Source organism: Lissotriton vulgaris, chromosome 3_1 (genome assembly GCF_964263255.1).
Source record: "Lissotriton vulgaris chromosome 3_1, aLisVul1.2, whole genome shotgun sequence".
In the NCBI taxonomy this organism is placed as follows: domain Eukaryota; kingdom Metazoa; phylum Chordata; class Amphibia; order Caudata; family Salamandridae; genus Lissotriton; species Lissotriton vulgaris.
The window spans coordinates 1,381,535,412-1,381,559,742 of record NC_141689.1 but is presented as its reverse complement, the minus strand read 5'-3'; the positions used below and the strand labels follow the sequence as shown (position 1 = coordinate 1,381,559,742).

The following is a 24,331-nucleotide window of genomic DNA, read 5'->3' as shown; positions in this document are numbered from 1 at the left end:
CTCCACAAAATGCCTCAAAACCCTCCAGAATACGCTGAATCCCCATTGGGGATTTCGACAGCAGCAGGGTGTCATCCGCAAACATAATTGCGGGCACCCTGCTGCCACCGAGCCTTGGTGCGTCTGTGTTGGGGACCTTATTTAGGTAATTGATTACCCCGTTGAGAAAGAGGCAAAACAAGGTCGGTGCTAAGACACATCCCTGCCTTACCCCTCTGCCAACGGGAAATCTTTTTGAGAGGCTGCCATCCTCCCGCACCTAACCTGTGCATAATTGTGTTTGTGTGTAGACGAACGATAATGTCTAAAAGAGCAGGGGGGATACCCAGTTTGGAGAGTACCGTCCATAGTTTACTCCGGGGAACCAAATCAAAGGCAAATGACACCTTGCTCCTAAACCCAGCCTGGAACGTACTTAGGATTGAACGGTCCGTCATCCATTCCTGCAGGCGGTCAAGTATCAGCCTCGCGAAGATTTTTTGTGAAACATCGATGAGGTTGATTGGCCTGTAATTGGCTGGGAGCAGAGAAGAGCCCTTCTTGAAGATAGGTACAATCTCTGCACCCAGCCAAGTACTAGGGATCGCCATTCCCCCATGAATTGCATTATAAACTTCCAAGAGGTAGGGGGTCCAAACCTTGGGTTGGTGCTTAAATAGATCTCCCGGGATTTTATCTAACCCGGGGGCTTTACCCGATGGCAACTTAGATAATACATTGAGAACCTCCCCCAATTAAAATTGCATTGCCTCAACGCCCTCCATAGTTTTAGATTGCGCAGTTGGCCCGCCAGAGAATGGGAGGTGTTCAATCGATCGCCCATCATGGAGCTTAGGCATACCAGGGATGACCTCTTCATAGAGGCTGTGAAAGTGGTCCTCCCACACCGCAGCCGCTATATTGGCCTCCACTGCTTGAGTCGGCTCGGCAGACCCTGTTCTCACTAGCTGCCAGAATTTACGAGTTTCCCAGTTGGAATAGTCCCATTCCACCTTTGCATGGTGGATTACTTGCTTCAGTTCCGCCCTCCTAATCTTGATTAGCCCTGTATCCCTAGGGTGCTTCGATACAGCGAAGAGGTCAGCCTTTGCCTTCCTGCAAGCTGAGTTGAACCAGGAGGCTCTTTGCCCCCTACGGGGCCCTTTCCGCACAATTGGATTTAGAAGTTCCGCAAGGGTGTCCACCAATTCCGTATGGAGGGTGCCCAACTTGGGAAACCATTCTACTGGAGAGGGTTAAAAAATAAGGGCCCGACACGTTCGAATATGGGGAGGATCTGTGCATAGAGCTCGGAAATGTGGGCAGGATTGTCCAGGAGCTTGGCCCACCTCACTCTGCGCCTGTCATTAGTTAAGATTAGTTTTGGATCTAAAGATGCCTCTGCTGGCTGATCACCCGTGGGACCACCGGGCGAAACCAGAGAGAGAATCAGCGCATTGTGATCGCTGTCAGTTCTTTGCACTACCGCAAAGTCAGAAACCTTGTTCCAGTCAGATGTCTGAACAAGGATATAGTCCAAATGAGACTCCTGCCCTGGCTTATTAAAGGTAGGTTTTGAAGGGATGTCACCCTTAGTTCGGGCATTAGAGGCCCTCGGAGAATTGCTGAGGGTGAGTGCCAAAATTTGGGTCGCTAAGGGTGACCATGGCTTAGCTGGGGGGCCCCCTCTAATTGCGGAATTCCCCACTGGTCATCCTCCTCTAAAAGTGCTGCCTCCAAAGCCCGGGTTAGCGGCTCATACTGACAGTTAAAATCTCCCCCTAGAAGGATCCTAGCAGCCTGGGGTATCGTGGGCAGAAATAGAGAAAGCTCATCAAAGGTGGGTGAGGGCTTTGTTATTCCCATCGGTCTGGAATAGACATTTATCAGCGCGAGTTGAGTATGGTTTGGCCATTCCAACAACACACACTGAACATCCAATGAATTAGTTTTAAGGACTATATGAGGTTCTCCGTGTAGATCCAGTTGCCATATATGGCCCCCGGTACAAGGATGACATAATTTGTGTTGGAACTACTTTGGGACTCTCATAATCTGTACCTTCAGGGCCAATGGCGTTTGATTGGCCACCCGTGCCCTGTTCAGACTGTAATCTTCAATCACAATCGTCCATACCTGTGAACACATCAAACCTATTTACTGTCTCCAGTGGTGTAAAGGGTCTCAGGTGATCCATTCTCCTAGTGGTATTTCTATTAAGCCTAGGAGGTACCATATTCCACCCGAAAGGGTCAACAGCAGGTGAGGGTTGTGGTACATGTGACAGGTACCTGTTATTGTAAGGTAATGAAGGGATAGTCTGATTGGGTGCCTGGCCACCGGTATAGATGGGGGGGGAACACTAGAGATCTGGGGTAAAAATAGGTCCAGGGACGAGGGACGATGCAATTGCTGCCACTACCTAGGGGCCAGTTTAGTATATAGTTGACCGCTCGTGGGTCTCTGAAATTTACAACTAGGTCTCCCTCACTGTCCTTGACGCTGCTACCCAGCCAAGAGAGTCGCCGGACGTGCACAATCTCACCGTTGATGTTGTGTGTGAGTGGTCTAAATTGACTGAGCCAGTGCATCATTTTATTTTTCAGCTGGGGGAACCCTTCCCTCTTATTATCTGGCAGTCTAGGGGCCCCTGTCAGAACAACCACATAGGGGACAGCTTCAGGGGGTAGTTCTACTTGGGGGGGCCTTTGCGCGTAGATGCCCTGGTATGTTTAGTGGTACCCCACTCCTCCCGTGTGTTTCCTACAGATACTTTTTCAGGTCCTCTCGGAACTTCACTAGCTGGATTTGGAGCTAGATTGTTTACCTGCTTAGGGGGTGGTGTCCTCTGCTGCTTGGGGTTTGTAAGATTAGTAGATTGGAACGCAACTTTGGGGGCATTGGGAGTACACAATGTCACCAAGGCTGTGGGTGGCACAACCCCACTCACCAGTGCCTTAGTTAGTCCATTGTTATTACTAATTGCAAACTCAATGCCCTCAAGCCTTTTCTCAACCCTCTTCAGCCTCTCTATTATGGGTAGGATGAAATACCTTATTAGGTGTTCCATGTTATCCAGTAAAACGGCAGTAGGTGCATCCTTTAGGAAGGAGTCAACAGGGATGTCAGTTTCAACAGTGGGTGTTCACAGCCTGTACAACTGGTGCTAGTGGTGAGGGAAGTGCCGAGTTTGACATATTAACTGGTGCGGCCATTAAGGCCGGGGCAATTCTGGTGCTATACTTTGAGGGTTTGCCAAACTCTGTATGACTGATCTTGGGCTTTTGCGGGACCCCCCCTTCCGTCTTCTTTTGCTAGGTGGTGGACCATGGACCTTGGCAGGCACTGTTTTTTTCGGCTTGTTTTGAGCAGGTTTGACCCGGACTGGAGTCCGGGTAGTCGGGTCGACATCTATGCAAATGGGACTGGGAAGAGGAGTATCACTTATGGGCTGGTCAATAAGGACCAGGGGTGTGGGAATGCAATCTCGTAACAAGAGTGGGACACTCCCCAAGGATAGGAGGTCTTCATTGCTACCAGTACATCCTACAGTGGGGGAAAGGGCGTGGAGTGGGGGATCTGTGGAAGCCCTGTTCTTCATACATACGACAGAGCGGCGGCGCACTGCCTGGCGCTCTGCCAGAGACTTTTCCCTGTCTAGGTCAGTGAGAGCCCTTGTAAAATAATTGTCAAGTGTGCCATTATTCATACCCCCCGTCTTCTTTGGGAATGCTTTATCGGGACTTTGGGCCATAGCGGACAAGTACATCTACTATTAACGTCAGTAAATGCGGTGAAAGAGCGTAGACCCTGCCCGGCCTCACTCAGCCTCTGAGGGCCTCAGAAGGCCCGCCCTTGGCCCGGGCTTAGCCCCGAGCTTAGTCCCGCGCGCGTCCCGCGTGCGCGTAAGGGTTGCTCCTGTTAAAGGATTAGAGACTGGAAGGGGGTGGGGCGTAGGGGCAGAGCGAGCAGAGAACCCAGGTGCGGCCGATGAGCTGGTACTTGGACCCCTGGTCCTCGCAGTCCTGCTACACCCCCGTGCAAATCCCCTCACCGTGGTCCCAAAGTCTGTGTGGAAAACGGCAATGTCTCCCTGTCTCTCTGGCGGCAGGCAAACAGCGTCTCTTGCCTCGGGCGGCACCCGCGAAGCGGGGGCCGCGAGGCGCTGATAAGGGCGAAGGGGCGGAGCGAGAAGAGAACCCAGGTGCGGCCGATGAGCTGGTACTTGGCCCCCTGGTCCTCGCAGTCCCGCTACACGCCCGTGCAAATCTCCTCACCGTGGTCCCAAAGTCCGTGTGGAAAACGGCAATGTCCCCTGTCTCTCTGGCGGCTGGCAAACAGCGTCTCTAGCCTCGTATAATCTATGGAGTGTGTCCCAGGGATTTCTCAAGTGTTAACAGTCGGTTTTCCAGCTGTTCTATAGAGTTACAGGCTCTTTTTTTCTTTTGTGAGACTAGGTTTGTGCTCTGTCCTGGAGGACCGTTTTGTATGCTTCCCAAAGTATTATTTTGGAGGTGACTGAGTTTGCATACTCCATAAAATAGAGGTTGGTATCTACCGCAAGTCCAGTCGCCACCTCTCGGTCCCTTAGGTCCCAGGCATTCAATTTCCAGCCTGTCTTGCTCTCACCTCCCTTGCTCAGCCTCCCCAACAAGGGCGAGTGATCTGAGAGATCCCTAGCGAGGTTTTCAGTGCGTAGGTATTCGTATGCTTCTCCTACCAGGGACAGTACATAATCTAAGCTGGAGAATACGTTGTGCACTCCTGAAAAATAGGAGTAGATCCTATCAATGGGTTGTAGTTTCCTCCATAAGTCTCAAAGCCCCAGTGTGTTCATGAAGGCAGCCAACGGGGTGGTACGAACATGGAAACACACCAAGCTTGACCTGTGCAGGTCTGGCGCCATGACTTTGTTAATGTCCCCACTGATTATATGGGGGGAAGGACTCTGCTTCTAGTAGGATAGCAGCAACTTTTTCGAGGGTGGGGACCTGTGGCTGAGGAGGTGCATAGACACTGATTAACCTAATATTCTTGCGTCCCCAGAGCCCATTCACAGCAGCATATCGACCCAGCGGTTCAACCCATGATTTAATTACCTCAAAGGGAGGGTTCTTTCTGATAAGGATAGGCACTTCTCTGAACCCAGATGTGTATCCCGCGTTTGCGAGTGTGACGTATGCGCACCGAATGTGCACTGTGATCCCTTGAGATGGATTTCCCGTATGAGTACTATGGAGGGTTTAATTCACTTTATAGACTGGGAAGCTAGACCCCTTTTGACTCTTCTTGCCAAGCCCATTTTTGTTCCAGGACAAAACTGAAAACGCCCCTTACTCTACCTTTCCAGCAGTCATCATGTTAGGCTGTTAGAAAATGATTCCCCTTGGGTCCCCTAACCATTGCTCCGAAGCAGAAAGGAGGAGGGCGATGTGGGTTCCCATCCGGGGCCAAGAGGCAACCCATGTAGACATGGGTAGACTGTTTGGGTTTGTTCCTCTAACTGGATCACGTTCAATGACCAGTGTGGGCACTTGTTGGTATAACAAAGGTACATTCCTACAAATTTAATAAGGAAAAAATTCCCAGCGGCTACCAGAATCATCCTCGCCCCAACCCACAAGAATCCTCGCGGGTGAAACTTCTCATCACAAAATGTGAAAACTACTAGTAAGGGAGTTTGAGAGGCCTGTAGCCCACCACCCCATCCAGGAACCAAACCTCACTCACCCCACAACTGGAACAACGTTTGCACTAAGTGATCCGGTAGGGATGACTAAAAGGGTTTGTTGCCTCACTCAGCGGGCCAGCATCCGATGAAAGTGAACCTGAAAAGCCGCCAACTCGCTCCGGATAAGGAGTATTTCATGGTCCTGCCGAAGGAAGTACAGTAGGCATGTCCTCAGAAGTCTCTTCAGGGTCTCTTTTTAAGGCAGTGATGGCATCCGCCAGTGGGTGCGGAGTCTGTTTCATGTCCTTCCTCTGCTGATTCATGTGAGGGGGCGTCCTCCGTTTTGGTGTTAATAACTCACCCGGTGTCAGGTTGTTGTTGTTGTTCTTCTGAGTCCGAAGAGGTCTATTGTATCACCAGAGAGCCTGACTCCGTAGAGGTGTCGCCACGAGTCTAGTCTCTTGTATCGTTACTTAGTCTTGGGTCTGGTTCCCTCTATTGTATAAGGACATGAGGCGTGCCTCTCTTCCCTGCATTTCTGAGGCCGTTCTTCCAGCCAAGCCCATGCCTCCTCAGGTGTTAGGAAAAAGAGGGATTTTCCCTGAACCAGGACTTTTATCTTGGCCGGGAACATGAGCATGTATTGGAGGTAGAGGCCTTGCAGTCTTGCCTTCACCTCATCAAAGGTGTGGCTCTGCCTCTGTACCTTCCTGGGGTAATCTGGGAAAATTAGGATTTCTGTGTTGTCATATTGCACCTCTCCCAGTTTGTGCCCCTCTGTAAGAATCATATCTCGGTCACAAAAGTTTAAAAAGCGTGCAATCACAGTCCTAGGGGGAGCCCCTGGTACAAGTTTACCTCCCAGAAAGCAAAGCAAGAGGAAAACTTGTCTCAGGGAATGATGAGGTGGAGCATATCATCCAGGAACTGCACAATGTCCGAGTCCTCAACTCATTTGGGAAATCCCATAAAACGAAGTTTGTTCCTGCGAGCCCGATTTTCTGCATCCTCAAATCTCCACATGACACTTTAGCGGCAGCCCAGGTTTCTGTAACCTCTTTCCGGAGCGTTGCCACTGTATTGTCTAGCATTGTCGGACCGGGGCTGCAGCACAGATTCGGCCAGGGAGGTAGGCGTTACCCACTCTAGCTTATTGGGATAGACTCACTTAGGGGGAGGGTTTAGGGTTCTTGTCCCTAGCCTTAATGGGCCCCAAGGACTCACCACAGAACCAGTTTCTATGACTTGCAGGTCGGGATCAAACCCCTCAGGCAGCCCCGCCTTCTCAGGCCACCACCAGTGTCTCGAGCTGATCCACCCCACAGGGAACCGCAGGCGGTCTGACAATAAGTCTTTGAAGCGTTTCTGTATTCCGTTTACCGTACAGCTATATCCAGAGGTCACACCATAAGGCACATTGGGTGGCATTCAACAGGCTCCAGGGTGCTGTCACTCCACCCTCTGTGCCAGCACCAGTGAGAGGAGGGGTGGCACAATTACGCTGCCGGAGAAGCAGCCTAGCGCCGGCCGTCTCTACTTGGAGCAGGGGAAGCCCAATGCCAAGTGCACGAACACGCTGGCCCCCAATCGGCCCCACTCGCAGGTTGCGTCACATGTTCTCCAAGGCCGCAATCGCCCTACGTCACACCAAGTCTCCTCTGGTCCCCATTGTGTCCTCCAGTACAGAAGGATCAGGGTTGACACAAAGGACCACTCGCTCCGTCTCTCACTAAGATGGCAGGCTGCAGATAACCGAATTCCTCATCCAGAGGAACCACATCTCGCAGCGTCAGGTGGCCTTCACCCTCCCTCCTCTCGCCACCTCGGGGGTCAGCGCACCTCCTCTGCGCCCTCTTGCCACTCGTCTGGGATATCTCGCAACCAACAACAGCCAGGCCCTGCTGCCTTTTCCAACACTACTCTGCTGTTTCCTGTTGTTGCCTCCAGTCCCAGTTTTTTTTTTTAACAAACTATTCTTTGGTACCTGGGATCTTGAATAGGCATAGAGCTTTTTTCCCGTTTATAGTTTCAGAAAAAATGCCTGCGACTGAGAATAAAGATTAGAGTCAAGTATTACATTTCTTCAGGGGTAAAGAAAGCTGAAACTGTAGAAGGCAACATTGGTGTGATGAAGACATAAACGTTTCTCCCAAGTTGTGGAAATGCTGATTATCCCATATATGTAGATTTCTGGTATGCAGAATACAAATGCAATGGGCAATGTCCTGCATTTCGCAGACAACTAAATAAAAGCCGTCTGACTCCTTATGTTGGTTACTTAGACTTGTCACAGATGGCTGTCTTTAGAGTCTCTCTTGGATATGATACTCACCCTAAAATGGCAATATTTGTTGCATTCAGTTTCCCAAGAGACATTTGCCCATTTGTAAGCTGGTGTGCAAAACATGTTAATGGCCTTGCTTGCTATTAGTACATCTATATTTAAAACAAGATTAACAGGAAGTTGTATGGATCTTAATCATTTTCTGATTGAGAAACAGTTAGTGAAGCATGCACAGTACAGAAAACATTTTAAAATTTAGTCCGCTTGTGTTCAATAATATGGCCAGACTCCTTAAAGTATTGCTCATTTACCATGATCGAACGAACACAGCATATCAAACAGCTGCCTCTGCTTCCCTAAAAGCATTGTTTTGAGTTTTGTTTCATTGCTAGAATCACAAGTTCCTTACGGTGGCTGACCCACTAACTTATTTCCCAAACTGGAGGAGCTTCTTGTATTTTGTACCCCGCTGAAATACTAACTGTATATGCTTTCACTAGGTGATAATACCGTGCAATGTGTCCAAGGGTTCCCCAAATGTGTACAGGCTCAATGCAAAACCCAAAGTGTTTTATTAGTGGTAGTGTGAGAGAGCAGCCTTAGGCCTAACACAGAGGAGTGTAAGACATTGTGGGAGGGCAGGTCGGATATACAGACGCGGAGGCTGAATATATTGGCAAACAGCACTTTTATTATCAGGAAACAAGGCTTTAGATTTCACAACGGGTTCCGCGCTTCCTCCCGCAGCACCAAGTTCTCCAGGATGGAAAGGATTAGCCGTGGTACTCTATGTTCCTCCCTCTTCTTCCAGTTGATGTAATTCCTGGGTCGATGGGAACTCCGTGGTGTTGTTTTACCCGGAGGTACCGAGAGGGAAAAAGAGAAAGGGCCGTCAGTTGGACTGTTGGTTGAAACCCTTGCTCCTACACCGGAAGGTAGTGCACGGAAAAGGGAATGGTGAAGGGTTGTGCATAAAGATAATGGACGTGAAGGATAAAGGGTAGGTGGTGAATTGTACAAGGCGAGGATAAGAATATAGCGGAGGAATAGTCGTAGACCAGGCAAAACTGACCCAAAACTGACCCAAGATAAACAACCAAGTGCTACTTTCTAGGACTGTTTTTGTCCCTTGTGAACGTATAGGCTTTTCCCCTTAGTCCATTCCACCCGCCACCCACAGGTTTGCGCTCCACCACCCACCACCCACAACATCAAACAATTCCCCAATGAGCTTCGGATCAATGTCACTCACCGGCCCCGCCGTAACTCTCCTGAGTCACAGCACGCTCTCCAGCCTCCTCCGGGGGACACCACCACTCCTCCGTCCAGCGGTCTTCGGTTTCCCCCGCCTCTTCTCCACGCTCAGCAACGCTGTCTTGACTCTCGGCATTCAGCTCCGGCTCCCGGCTCCGAGATTCGGCGTCCTCCGTGTGTTCCGTCTCAGGTCCCGCCTCCTCGACGTTCTGCGACCCTGCTTCCTGTGTGGCGTCTGTTTTTATTCGTCCATTCTCTGTAGCGCCTCCTCTAGACGTTGCCTCACGCTGTGGAAAGAGAGGAGAGACATGGGTCTTCGTCCGTGGTTCTGGTGAGACGTGATGCCGCCTTGTTCGTGCAGGGAAGTCTGGGCTCCGTAGTCCAACCCTATCAGGTGTTCCGACAAGATCTTTCTCACAGACATTTATTGCACTCACATGATCAATAATGGACACAGGACTCCAGCAGGAGAGCCAGATACATTTTATAAAATTATACTTTGTTTGTACTTTATTTTAAGACCCAGGTCTTCATAATAAGGTAACTACGTTTTTTATTAAAAATACTTCTTTTCAAAAATTCACCACTTGGAAACCTTTTCACACTGTCCAATGTTACCATAGGGGGAAACAATATTGCAGTTAAACAGGTGAGTATTGAACCTACAAATTCAGTCTTCGGAGCCAAGAGTCAGCAAGGGCCAGGGGTCAGTACCAAAACTGCACCACCAGCGGCACAGGGGCGGCCGAGTGCAGAGGTCCAATCTGAGTTTGACTCAATTCTTTCCAATGGAGACAGGGGATGCCAGGAGTCTCACTGCTTGTAGGTAAGTAAATCGGTTGCAGGGAGCTTCTTTGGGGGTTAGTACGAGAGCACGAGGGGCCACAAAGCAGCACCAAACACACCATCAGTGGCACAGGGCAGCTGAGTGCAGGGTGCAAATTGGACGTTGGGCGGCCAATGCTTTTCATTTAGGATTTTCCTGATGGAAAAGAGGCTGCAGGCGTTGCACCGGAGGTTGCAGGCGGAAGACCAACGACCGCAGAGGTAAGTTGGGATGTAGGGGGTCGTAGGGGCATCGTCGTTTCAGCTTACCAAGGCCCAGGGGCTTCAGGTGCAGGGTAGCGTCTGGATTCACACTTCAGGCGCTGCCATGGAGGGCAGAAGAAGTCTGCCAATGCTGGAAACTAGGTCAGGGTCGCCGGGGAGACTTAACTGCACAGGTGAGCCACTCAGACTTGCGCCATGGGCGTCTGGTGCAGAGGGGGCTGGGGATGCAGATCCGTCTTGATTTTAAATCTTTGCAATCGTTTTTTTCTAGACAGGTGTGCTGTCCTCAGGAGATTGAAGTCTTTATTGAAGACAACCGTCCTCACTGTGGTTTTGGAGGTTGTTGTTGCAGGACAGGTTGCAGGGTCGTTGAAGCTGGAGACAGGCTGGTAGGGCTGGGACACCCCCGTTGGGGGTAACCTTGCGCTTTATAAGCTTCTAAATAAATAAATAAAGGCAGTTATCTTCAGGCTTCTGCTGCAGGGTGGCTTCTTTGTTCTTAGGTCGTTGCAGATCTGAGGGAGCCCCTAAAAACTAAATTTAGGATGTGCTGTTGGGGAGTAGAAGGTAGGGCCAATTGGGATCTTACCTGGGGTGGCTAAACCCTCTACTATTCAACCCTCTCATGGGAGGGGCATAGACCTATCCCCGATTGGAAAGGCCCATCTTTAACCCCTTGCATGCTTCGGTCCGCCCCCGGCCGTCCTACGTCACGGTGGGCGTGTGCCGAGGACAGCAGGGGGCCGTCCGAATCCCGCCCACTATTCAAATCGCCCTCAACGCGAAAACCTGCCCCGCATGCAAGGGGTTAGGATTGCAGGGACAAAGTTGTGCTTTACCTTGCTTCCCCCCACCTTAGGAGTGTGTTGGGGTTGGCAGAGGTGGGCACACCTCCTACCTTTTTTAGGTTTTGCCTATCCCATTCCGCAAGGAATGGATAGTCGAGAATTATAGGAGGCAAAAAAGTTCTCAAACCATCAGGCGGATTTCAAAGAGTTCATGTGAACACAAGCACGCGCATTTCCCCACATCGTGTGCAGTGCGCGCTGGCCTCAATTCTCCTCCCCCTAATTGCTTTCACTTTCACTGCCACTTCAAAGGGATCCTTTCCCGGCCGCTTTTTTTTCTTTCGGAAATGTTCTTGTTTAGACATTTAGACGTGTGCTGTGTTGAGGGCTCCTTCCATTCCTTAGCTCTGCATTACTGTTTTTACTTTCACGGCCGCCAGGCCGCGTCTCGCATTTCTCCTCTCACCAGTGACATTGTTTTCAAATATGTTACACATGCCGTGCAGCGCTTTGTTTACTACTTTGTTTATTGCGTGTGAAGTAAGCTCTAAATTTTTGATACAAAAGCAGCATGTTTTTTTCCGTTACAGCTTTGTCTGCAATCTGCTTGCTTTTATATTTATTTGGCTTCTTTGAACACATTGCAAAGTTAATTTTTTATAGGAGTGCCTTTCCCGAACTTTCTGTTGCTTTTGCTTGCCCACATCGCATAGTTTGATTTTGAGTTTACTGAATACTTTTAGCTATTATCTGTGCGTCTTCTATACTATGCAAAGCTTAGCCAGTGCTCACTACACCCTGACTGGCAGCACCAGGTCATGCACCTTAGTGAAAGAGAGAGATAGGCTAAGGTGCGGAGCGGCCGACTTCAGAACTGCAGGACTTGTTAAAACGAACTGTGAGCTGTGTGTTGTTTTATCCAGAATGCCTCCTCTCCCCCGCCCCCCTCTGCGCAAATGTCTTCCTCTTTCATTCTTTCCTTGCTCTCCCCCGCCCCCCTTTGCGCTATCCCTGCTTAATTTGTGACTGGAAAGTTCCGGGACTTGCAATTTAACATTTGTATTGCGTGAACTCGACTCCAAGGTATCAGAGTGCTTAGCATGAGCACAAGTTGCATTACAGAAGGACACAGTATATATATTTTTTAAGGCACGGGCAGATTTGCAAAGAATCACAGGCTCAAATTTGGTTCCCCAGCTTCAAACTCGGCTGCTCTGATTAAGCCACATCCTCTTGGGCATGAAACCCCTGAACACGCAGCGGTGCGCACCCTGTTATCCTAGACAGACTTCACACAGATACCACAAGAAAGCGGCCACAAAAGTGAACAGATTTTGTTTTTTGCATCGGTGAGGAATACATGTTTGGGACCCGGACTATCTATATGGTGCATTGAAGCCTATCAAAATATTATATTAGGAGTGGTAACCAGTGCGACGACTCTCCAATCTGGCAGCCATGATGATATAATGTTGCAGTGAAAAGGTCGCAGCCCTTGCATTTTTAATCACGAGTGACAACTGACTATTGACCCCTTTTTAAAACGAGCTGTGTGTTTTATCCAGAATGCCTCCTCTCCCCCACCCCCCTCTGCGCAAATGTCTTCCTCTTTCATTCTTTCCTCACACCCCTCACAACCTCACACCCCTCACAACCCTCTCATCCTCACAACCATCTCACCCTCACAACCCTCTCACCCTCACAACCCTCTCACCCTCACAACCCTCTCACCCTCACAACCCTCTCACCCTCACAACCCTCTCACCCTCACAACCCTCTCACCCTCACAACCCTCTCACCCTCACAACCCTCTCACCCTCACAACCCTCTCACCCTCACAACCCTCTCACCCTCACAACCCTCTCACCCTCACTCACCCTCACTCACCCTCTCACCCTCACAACCTCACAATCCTCTCACCCTCCCTCTCACCCTCCCTCTCACCCTCACTCCCCCTCTCACCCACCCTCTCACCCACCCTCTCACCCACCCTCTCATCCTCACTCACCCTCACTCACCCTCACTCACCCTCACTCACCCTCACTCACCCTCTCTCACCCTCTCTCACCCTCTCTCACCCTCTCTCACCCTCTCTCACCCTCTCTCACCCTCACTCACCCTCACTCACCCTCACTCACCCTCACTCACCCTCACTCACCCTCTCTCACCCTCTCTCACCCTCTCTCACCCTCTCTCACCCTCTCTCACCCTCTCTCACCCTCTCTCACCCTCTCTCACCCTCTCTCACCCTCTCTCACCCTCTCTCACCCTCTCTCACCCTCTCTCACCCTCTCTCACCCTCTCTCACCCTCTCTCACCCTCTCTCACCCTCTCTCACCCTCTCTCACCCTCTCTCACCCTCTCTCACCCTCTCTCACCCTCTCTCACCCTCTCTCACCCTCTCTCACCACATCGCTCGGGGGCACCACACAAAAATCGCTCGGGGACACCACACAAAAATCGCTCGGGGACACCACCACATCGCTCGGGGACACCACCACATCGCTCGGGGACACCACCACATCGCTCGGGGACACCACCACATCGCTCGGGGACACCACCACATCGCTCGGGGACACCACCACATCGCTCGGGGACACCACCACATCGCTCGGGGACACCATGTTAAGATAGAATTTATGATGAATTGGAAGAAGACGAGGTGTAGAGGGTGTAGATCTCTTTATTATGTTAGATGGTAAGTATTCAGGTGAGACCCCACCAGGAGCAGCCCACTTGCTGCTCAGCCCGCTCACAACTGATCCTCACGCACAGACATTCAAACACTCCATTCTAACCACTCACCAACATTCCACTCATTCCACTCTGGCTGAGCAGCAAGACCTACTATGTTTAGACTACCACACACCACCACGTCGCTCTGGGACGCCACCACGTCGCTCTGGGACGCCACCACGTCGCTCTGGGATGCCACCACGTCGCTCTGGGACGCCACCACGTCGCTCTGGGACGCCACCACGTCGCTCTGGGACGCCACCACTCTGGGACGCGGCTTTGTGAATAACAATGCTATTAATTTATATAGTTTCAAAGCGAACACATATTATAAAAAAGTGTCATTTACAATACCAATAGCTCACACTTTCCTAATGCGAGATTTATTGCATTGCAAATGCTTTTTTGTTTTCCTGCAAGTTTTCCCACCCTAAGTCGGGGTGTAAATCATTCATGATGGCCAGTAACTCTGGACTTCAAGCAGCTCGCTTAAGTTCTAGAATCGTGAAGTGTGAGCATGGTTCACCTCATTTACATTACTTTTGAAGAGACCAACAGTACTCTGTGTAAAGCTCGGATCCAACTTCTAGAAGTACCTGATAACGTAGATCCCACCAGCAGAATGGCTAAGGCTGCTCTCTCTAGCTATCAGTTAGATTTCAAATTTTACATTGCAAGGCTGTTACCCATTCTTTACTGGCACACTTCCTCCATGATCTATTTCCTGAAAACTAAGATGGATAAGAGTTGAGTCTTGAAGACCCTGAGACTTTTGTGCATTGTACTTGTGATTTGGCTGCAAACATTCTGTAATTTTGAGGGTAAGGAAAGCTTTTTCACAGGTGCTCTGCCTTTTTTTCTGAGCAATGTTGAGGTATTTTGAGTTTTAGAATGTATAGAACGTAGGTGACTAGATAATGCTAACCATCTTTATGTCATAAATGGACTCCTAAATCTTCACTTTTTTTATTTTCCCCTGAAACACCTTTTGGGATCAGGTATTTTGCTATGCAATGGTGTGCAAGGAGACTGAACAAATTGCGAAGTTTGTAGCTCGTCAGAGGAGTTCAAAAAAGAGAACAGGAGGTCAAGTGAATTGCCTGATGAGACTAAAGAGCACGTCTCCTTTCGCACTAGTAGGTAAGACTTAATTTGAGACACTCGTGCCGACAAAAATATTTTTTCTTTCCTTTCTCCTTACTTCTAAACGTGCATTTTTACTATTTTGATACAGAAGTGTAGATTTTTTTAAGAACTCTCATAATTACATTTTTTGTTAAATTGTGGTTACCATTCTGCAATGGATATATGTGGGTGTATTTTAAATAGGAGGGCCGGGTTCTGTAAAATATATTTTCCATGTTGACCCATAAAATGTGAACAGTATAATCCCAAAGAATATTTACTGAATCAGGTTTTAATAGTGCTCAAATGTAGAACAATCTAAATACTTTTCTGTTTTTTAATTTTATGGAAAGTGATGCATATTTCCATATTATGAACGTGAAGAATCATCTTCCTACTCATGTGATAACATTCTTTTCAATGACTGTTTTGAGCAGCAAGTGGATGTGTAATGCGAATGATGCACATAGAAAAATGTGGAGACTAGTGGGTCTTAAGGAGTAGTGAACAGCAGTTCTCTGTTTAAACTTGGCCTTCTATTTTAAAATAAAAAGGCAGAATGGGAAAAAGTAGCGATCATCAGCAACTATAAGCGTTCAGCAAACAAATTCTTTAGTGCTCAGGTGATTTGGAGCCCCATTCACACCAGGAGTTCTTTTACTCTTGTGAGGAAGAGATGGAAAGTAGAAAGACAGTTTTAATTGGGATTATTGACCGGGAGCGTTGGATGGAGGACATTATCATATCATCTATATCTCCCAATACGGTTTGCATTTTTAAGAGAACTAAAGAATGGGTGTTCTGCTTCCAACTCTTGTACCTGAAAGATATCCATATAGAAAGAGGTGGTTTATTTGGTCACATTTATTCATTTGAAAACTCACTTTGTTTAAGTCAATATGTGTTTACTATGTCAGAATCTGACAAAATTGGGTTATCAACCTATGTTTTGTTATAAACTTTATGTAAAGGTTTAGTAATGTACAAGTGCAGTCCATCCATTATCTCAATTTCCCTAGGCATTTTCATGTATGTCATTACATGTTGGCATGCGCACTGAATACCTTAGTTGTATGTTCATGTTACATCACGTTGCATATCAGTTTTTCCTAAACATTTCCTAATACAATTATCAATCTATGGTTCTATATTAAATAGTTTCTCATTCTCTGGGATCAATATTTGGCCTGCATCAACAAACAAGTCTCTCTTGGTCTCATGTTCCCATCAGGGACAGTTACCCTACAAGTAGTCGACATTGTCACCCTTAGTCCAGATGCCTCCTCATGGGAAGTCCTACTTCCAGTGACCAAGTATTTACTAAATGGGTCCAGGAAATCATGTGGCCTGGCTGCAGAATGTATTGCGAGTTAATAATTGTCTGACCTCTCATTGTGGTATATCAGGTCATGGATCCTTTCATCATATCCGGGAGATAGTTTGCTCATTCATTTCTTGGCGATGCACTCCAATTAGCTAATAATGCCATGATACACATCTACTATGGGAACCTTGGCCGGCTTTCCTTTAATATAGTGATGCCATCAACAGATAGAAGGTTAACTGCAAATCCACCATTTCAATCAGCGAATTGAAAACTTTCTTACAGTATTTAGCAAAAGCTTCCATTTACATACAAAATGGAGAAAACCCACCAGCTCTAGTACGCTACTTATTATAAAAGCTTGTCATATTTCACCAAAGTCTGAAGTGTAATGTAAAATCTGTGCATACATTTGAAATGCATTAGTTTAAATATTGTTATTTATTTTTCTAAAGCGCCTAAGTACCAAGAAGGCGTCTTGGCACTAGCTGATGTACAGAAAGATGATGTCCCAAGGAAAGAAATTATTTAGCAGAGAAGAGCCAAGTTTTCAAGGCTGTCCTAAGCGTCAAAAGATTTGGCATAATTTTAATATAAAGCGGAAGAGCATTCCAAGCTTTTGCAGCTCCCATTACAAATCCTCTGCTGCCCGAGGACATGCGATGAAACCTAGGCATTGGCAGCAGTTTGGCAGAGGCTAACCGACGTGACCTGCCTGGCGTGTACCAATTGAAACTCTTCCTAAGAAAGTTGGGACCTTCGCAGTGCAGTGCTTTGTAAAGAATACCAAGCGTCTTGAACGTAATGCTGTCTGCCCAGAAGCCAGTGATGTTCCCTTACAAACTTTGAAACAGAGTGATATTTGGGAATTTTGTACAATAGCCGGGCCACTGCATTTTGCAAAATTTCTAGCTTGTAAATAACATGCTGATGGGCATTGAGATGCAGACCATTTCAGTAATTAATCTTTGATATAATCAAGGTGGTTACTGTCAATTTCTGCAAATGAGCTGGAATAAAATGGAGAATCTTCTTGATCAGCCTAAGCGTGTACAAAGCCACCAAATCGACTGTGTTGGTCTGATCAAAATATGTCAGCTTGTCATTAATCAGAATCTTGAACCACTCCCTGAATTCCCTGGATCCAAGGAGATGACGATTTGAATATCGCCAGCATAGGACGTCGGGGATAAATCATAAGATCTAATAGGTCAGCCAAAGGTGTAACATATATAAAAACATGTCTGGATGAGCGAGGACCCCTGGGGGACCCTGCAAGGAAGAGTTGGAGGAATAGGTAAATTCACCTAGTCTGACAGACTGCTTCCGATCACTAAGGAAGGAATAAAACAACTTCCACGCTGTTCCTGACACCCCCATCCTGCCCAAGTGATCCGTCAGCAACCCATGATTAAGCGTTTCAAAGGCCTCTGATCAATTGAGCAGGACAAGGGTGGCTCTTCCTCCCTGGTCCAAAGATATTCTGATCTCCTCAGTGGCTTTGATAAGGGCCATCTCTGTGCTTTTGCCAGCATGGAAGCCAAACCAGAAAATTGTAAGCCTGGACATGTTTGACCAATTGCTTATTCAGCACCTTTTCAATCCGCTTAGCTGGCAGTAGGAGAACAGGAAACGGGAGGAAAGTTGTTGGGTACCTGCGGGTCAAGAGATGTTTTCTTGATTAAATGTAGTATTGAGGCCTGACCCACACATCAGATGGAAAATATCAGTCAGTTTAGTTGCAATAGTCTCAGCTGCTAGACTAGCTACCCTTGGCAAAAATGGATCGCATGGCTAACTAGACATTGAAAATGTGATCAATTTTGTAGTCTCCTCTCTAGGAGGAGAAGTAAAACGCTCAAGCTTTGTGAGATTAATCTGATGAGTATACATATACACAGCTGAGATAGCAGCCAAAGTAAGTGTCGAGAAATTGTTATAGACATCCTCAACTTTAAGGCAAAAAGCACCTGTCAAATTATTACAAAAGGACTGAGTACAGTCCTTGAGAGTGTTAGAGGTGTCTGTCGTCCGTTTTTGAATAGTAGAGAACAGTTCTTTAGAACAGTACTTGCCACTTTAATCTTGCCTGTAAAGTATAATATTTTTTCCTATCGAATCAGGCCTTGTAATTAGATTGGCAGTTTTTATATTTAGCCTTTTCAAGTTTGTAGTACCCCAATCTCCATCATTTCTCTTGACTCCTGCAGAACTGCTTGAGGGCCCTAAGGTCCTCCAAGAATCAGGGAGCAGATAGATTATTTCTTTTAATCTTAGTCCATTTAACAGTAGACAAAGGGCGAAAAGCAGCATCTAACCACTGGGTGTACTGCAAAACCACTAACTTTGTATCATTAGAGAGATTGGGGATAGTACTTTCTAACCCTTGAGAAAACTCTTCGGCTTGAATTTCATACCATACGAGAGAGGATGTCCAAATTGGAGAAGCAACAGGGCCCTGATCAGCTTGTGATTACTGGAGCACAAAGAAAATTGCCCTATGGTCGGACCAAGATAAAGGCAAAGTTTTTATATTCGCTAAAGAGGGAATTTTTGACTAAAAAATCCCATCAAGGGTATGGACCGCTAAATCCATTGGGATAGACCAAGGGCTGACATAGTAGAAAGGAGAGCCATCATATCAGAATCGGAAAAAGCCTCTAAGTGAACATTAAAATCGCCTAGGACTCTATAATCGCTAAGCAAAATGTCACAATTGGTGGTAAACATATATATATATATTTTTTTTTTTTTTCACCAATCCTGTTGTTGTCCGTGGGGTCTTGTTTCAGAAACCAGTTATTTTACTCAGTGCATAGATTGACGCGTTTCGACGGATACAACCGTCTTGCTCACAACAGATTTTCAGTAAGTGAGTGCATTTAAACATATCAAGTGCTCATTGGTTCGTGTGGCGGCTTCTTGGTAGTCATAGCAACCAGTTCTCCGTGGCCACTGAAAAGTTACAACAGTTCATTGTTTTATACAAACGCGCTGTATATCGTATTGCATATATGCTAAACAATTGTAAAGCACATTTATATATATATATATATAATATATATATATATATATATATATATATCTATCTATCTATATATATATATATATATATTCATTCTATATCACATAAACGTGAAGTTAGACCAGTCTTCTAGCTTGCATCTTAGCTGCGTTCCATCTCATGTTTATCTTTTCCTTCAAAACTAGAGAACGTGGATTAATTATACCATCATTCATTATAATATGGTGCATGCAATTCATAGCTGTTTTGACTAATCACGTGTTCTTTGTTTTCTCTTTTGCAGGAAAACCCAAAGCTACTTTGAGACCGCCTGGTTTCTCGAATTCGGCCCAAATGGGTTTCCATCGGCCTATCCAGTTACCGATAGTAAGTAAAGGGACTGTTCAATGGTTTGGAAAACCCGACTTGCGTCTTACGAAGACGTCTGCATTCCCGTCGCCAGGGCCCAGCCCATTCAAAGCAACGTGGCCCACGCAGGTGCAAGATCACGCGGCAAACAGGTTAGTTGTGTTCAACGATAGGGTGTGCGAGTGAGTATGTGTGCCTCGGATGTTTGCGTAGTCTAGAATAACAGTGATGCTATAAATGGGGGGGTGATACCCAGACAAAGTTACGGGGACCTGGGTTATCAAATTAAGTATGGGAAGGGGTCCCAGTAAGCATGAAATAATAACAAAGAATGTATAGAGACTCAAAAAGACAAATCATGAAGGCACATTGTTTTATTCACAATGTGCTAGTATTTCGCATATACTTCACTGTTAAGCATTCATTGGTCAATGACAGTTTTACAGTGCCCCAAAAGTTGGGAAAAAGGGAAGGGGATGTGATATGTGCGGGTAATGGGTGAAGGAAAAGGGTTTGCAGTGACAGTAAAATCAGCGAATAGGACAAGTTCAATAAAGTTACATATTCATGTACCCAGAACCAGACCAATAGGTTCATGCAAAATATTTTACAAAAATCATACTCCAAATGCACAACAAATGAGAACAATGCGGTGTGGAGTTGACAGGAAAGAACAATGTGTTGTCGACGTTTCGACCCTCGTTTGCAGATATGCGTATTGATCTTGCCGTGGGGTCTTCCTCAGGACTAGGGAGTTGGGGACACGTGACCTAATTAATGTACAAATATACATGTATTATCTTACAGGGACACAAATCACCGTAACTTACTCAAGCGTTACATAACACACCATCCATTAAATGGAGATGGCTGAAAGTTAACATGGAGTTTTCGGGGCAGGATAGATATTAATGCAACAGATATGTCGCTAATGGCGCGACTAAAACACCCAATTAATGTTTTATTAATCCTAAATGAATATAGTAGTGGAGCCATAGAGCAGTCTGGAGATAGGTCTAAACGCACAGGGGCAGCCCATCCACGGACACCTGAAGGCTACAGGTGAATAGGCCATAGTTACTGATAAGTACGGGCTAGTTGTACATATCGGACGTGTTAAAATCTCAAATATCCCATTAATGACTACTAACTACTGAGGTTAATATCGGTAGGGCTCGGAGAAGTTGGAACTTACCACTAACGTGGTGTGCACCGGACCCGTTTGGTGGAAGGTAGATATCTAGAATAGATCTGTAATTAAAAATATACAGTTCTTATTTTGCTGACAGTGCAAGGTTTATAAAAAAGCCAAAGTGGCCACATAGTAGAAAACTCACCGAGGTATTACTCGGAAGCGCCGTGTAGATTAATGGTGTGGGGTCCGAAAGGGCATCAATAGGGCAATAGCTCTAAATGTATAAAGAGCAAGGGCAGATATTAAAAATTAGATGTCAGACGGGTTGAACCCAAAAAGCAGAGAGCCAGGGGTGGACTTACCCGGCAGCCGTTTTGCGTCAACATGCGGCGTGGGGTAACGAGCACTCGCGCTGAGGCATCGAGTTGGTTGCAGGACTAAATAAAGAAAAGAGGGAATTATGGAGCGTTACAGGTATGTTTATAGGGCTGGGGGACGGAGCGTGCACTCGGGAAGGTGTCGACGCTTACCGGTGTATGGAGTGAATCCGAAGCCGTTCGCTGCTTACAAGAGGAATGGAGAAGCAGAGTTCCGCTTACTAAGGTGTTGCCTGGGTAACATGTCACGTGGTACAGCGACATGGAGAAAAGACTCACTCGGTCAGTGGATCGCGTAGGGCCAGGCAATAGGTGGAAATAAACACTGGAAGATTGCAGACAATGCTCATTGTGTAAATGCACCTAATGATTCAAAACGTTAAAGCTGCCAGGAATGGCGTATTGTGCAACAAGGTAGCCCTCACGGCAGGTAGATAATTACATGTGCAATAACAACTCCTATTGTGACGGGATCGTACTGTCTGAGCAGAATTATGCAGAAAGATGCTGGACAGAGGAGGCGATCCCGTACTTATGAGGGAAAACATCGGCGTGGAAATGACTCTAATCACCTATAGATAGTAACTTCTCAAATTAATTACTAGATGTTGTGCAGACATGAATAAGTGAATAGTAACATCACAATCACACCATAACGGTCTCTTAGCCAAACGTCCATAAACTAGGCAGAGTGCACAAATCAATGGCGTACCTCACACAAGCGGGTGTAGGCCACTGTACCTCTTTAATGTAACTGGATTAGCCTCTGTATTTAAAACAAAGTGTTCAGAATTACCCAATCAATTACGGAGTGGTTTCATGGTTTATAGATAGGCAAGAAATCAAACTTACTGTAGCATTATGGTGGTGGCGTACCTCGCACACGCGGGTAAAGGCCATATACATTTTGTGACTGCTGTTAATGCACAATAAAACTACTGGTGTCTTGACTATGTGTGGATAGAGGCTAGACGCAATGGACCACCCTTCAAGGTAGATTAGTCATAAGGAAGAGTGGGACCTCAGGCTCATTGTTATATCTAAGTGTAGATACAGGACATGAACCATAGCATAGAACCAATCATCAAGGCAAAGTGGCCAGTTGGGAGAAAGAGCTATCCTGTTCGTTGAGCCCAGATTCAATGGAGTTGAATGTAAATATCCACTTTAGTTCCCGGGTGTTTAGGATATTGGAGATACTTCCACCCCGCGGGCCCAATGTGGCTTTCTCAATAACTAACCACTTTAGGCTTTCTGGTGTATGGCCAGCTGATGAGAAGTGATCGACTAGCGGTGCCCCCTGAGTCTTGCATCTGATTCTGCTCATATGCTGGAGTATCCTTGATTTGGCTTTTTGTTGAGTTTGGCCAATGTAAATCAATTGACACGGGCACAGGATAGCATAAATGATGTTTTCAGAATTGCAGTTGGTGTGTGATTTCATGACGATTTTGTGTCTTCCGTGTGAGAATTCCCTTGTTTGGATTGTGCTGGCACAAGCTTTGCAGCAACCACATCTGAAATGGCCCACAATAGGAGGAAGATTCCACAGAGTTGGAATAGTTGGATCATCCGATGTTTTTAAGAAAGAGCGTACCACATGATCCTTGATGCTTCTCTCTTTTTTAAACGCATGGAGTGGCAGGTCGGTTTGTTGGATATCATCAGAGATGAGTGCCCAATGACGGTTGATAATCTTTTTTATTTTGTTACTGGCTGTATTGAATGTAGTGACACAGACGATTTTTTGTTCAGATTGATCTTTGTCGGTCGGCCTTTGAGCAAGATACCGTACTCAACCAGATCAACCCATTCAGAGACCATCTGAGTCTCTGGATGCGGTACATCGACGACATCCTCCTGATTTGGCACGGAGATCTGCCAGAATTAACAGCGTTCTTTGGCTGGCTTAATGAACAATCGCATTTCCTAAAGTTTACGATCCAATCAGATAATCATCGGATCAACTTCCTTGACCTCACCAGATGAGTGCCCAATGACGGTTGATAATCTTTTTTTATTTTGTTACTGGCTGTATTGAATGTAGTGACACAGACGATTTTTTGTTCAGATTGATCTTTGTCGGTCTTCGGGATCAAAAGTTCTTCTCGGGGATAGAACCAGGCTCTTTTGCGTGCGCGTTTGACAAGTTGTTTGGGGTAGCCTCTGGATAGGAGTCTCTGTTTGAGTTCTTCAGACTCACTAAAATAGTGATCTTTGTTGGAGCAAGTGCGGCGAATACGCAAAAATTGCCCGAAAGGCAGGTTGTCACGGAGGGCACGTGGGTGGTGACTCTCGTAATGCAGAAGGGAGTTTCTTTCAGCCGGTTTTCGATACAATGTTGTAAGTAGTTGGCCTGCATCCTCGTAGATGGTGAGGTCAAGGAAGTTGATCCGATGATTATCTGATTGGATCGTAAACTTTAGGAAATGCGATTGTTCATTAAGCCAGCCAAAGAACGCTGTTAATTCTGGCAGATCTCCGTGCCAAATCAGGAGGATGTCGTCGATGTACCGCATCCAGAGACTCAGATGGTCTCTGAATGGGTTGATCTGGTTGAGTACGGTATCTTGCTCAAAGGCCGACCGACAAAGATCAATCTGAACAAAAAATCGTCTGTGTCACTACATTCAATACAGCCAGTAACAAAATAAAAAAGATTATCAACCGTCATTGGGCACTCATCTCTGATGATATCCAACAAACCGACCTGCCACTCCATGCGTTTAAAAAAGAGAGAAGCATCAAGGATCATGTGGTACGCTCTTTCTTAAAAACATCGGATGATCCAACTATTCCAACTCTGTGGAATCTTCCTCCTATTGTGGGCCATTTCAGATGTGGTTGCTGCAAAGCTTGTGCCAGCACAATCCAAACAAGGGAATTCTCACACGGAAGACACAAAATCGTCATGAAATCACACACCAACTGCAATTCTGAAAACATCATTTATGCTATCCTGTGCCCGTGTCAATTGATTTACATTGGCCAAACTCAACAAAAAGCCAAATCAAGGATACTCCAGCATATGAGCAGAATCAGATGCAAGACTCAGGGGGCACCGCTAGTCGATCACTTCTCATCAGCTGGCCATACACCAGAAAGCCTAAAGTGGTTAGTTATTGAGAAAGCCACATTGGGCCCGCGGGGTGGAAGTATCTCCAATATCCTAAACACCCGGGAACTAAAGTGGATATTTACATTCAACTCCATTGAATCTGGGCTCAACGAACAG

At 46.7% G+C, this 24,331-nt stretch overlaps 1 protein-coding gene across 1 annotated transcript in view; it reads left to right on the top strand.

Annotated features, from left to right (window-relative positions):
• TDRD7 (tudor domain containing 7) overlaps window positions 1-24,331 on the top strand; it is a 1,355,384-nt gene that overhangs the window by 117,160 nt on the left and 1,213,893 nt on the right. The window contains exons 3-4 of the mRNA XM_086961853.1: window positions 14,761-14,902; window positions 19,520-19,736. Coding sequence (XP_086817979.1) covers window positions 14,761-14,902; window positions 19,520-19,736 — 359 coding nt within the window. The remainder of the gene's footprint in view (window positions 1-14,760; window positions 14,903-19,519; window positions 19,737-24,331) is intronic.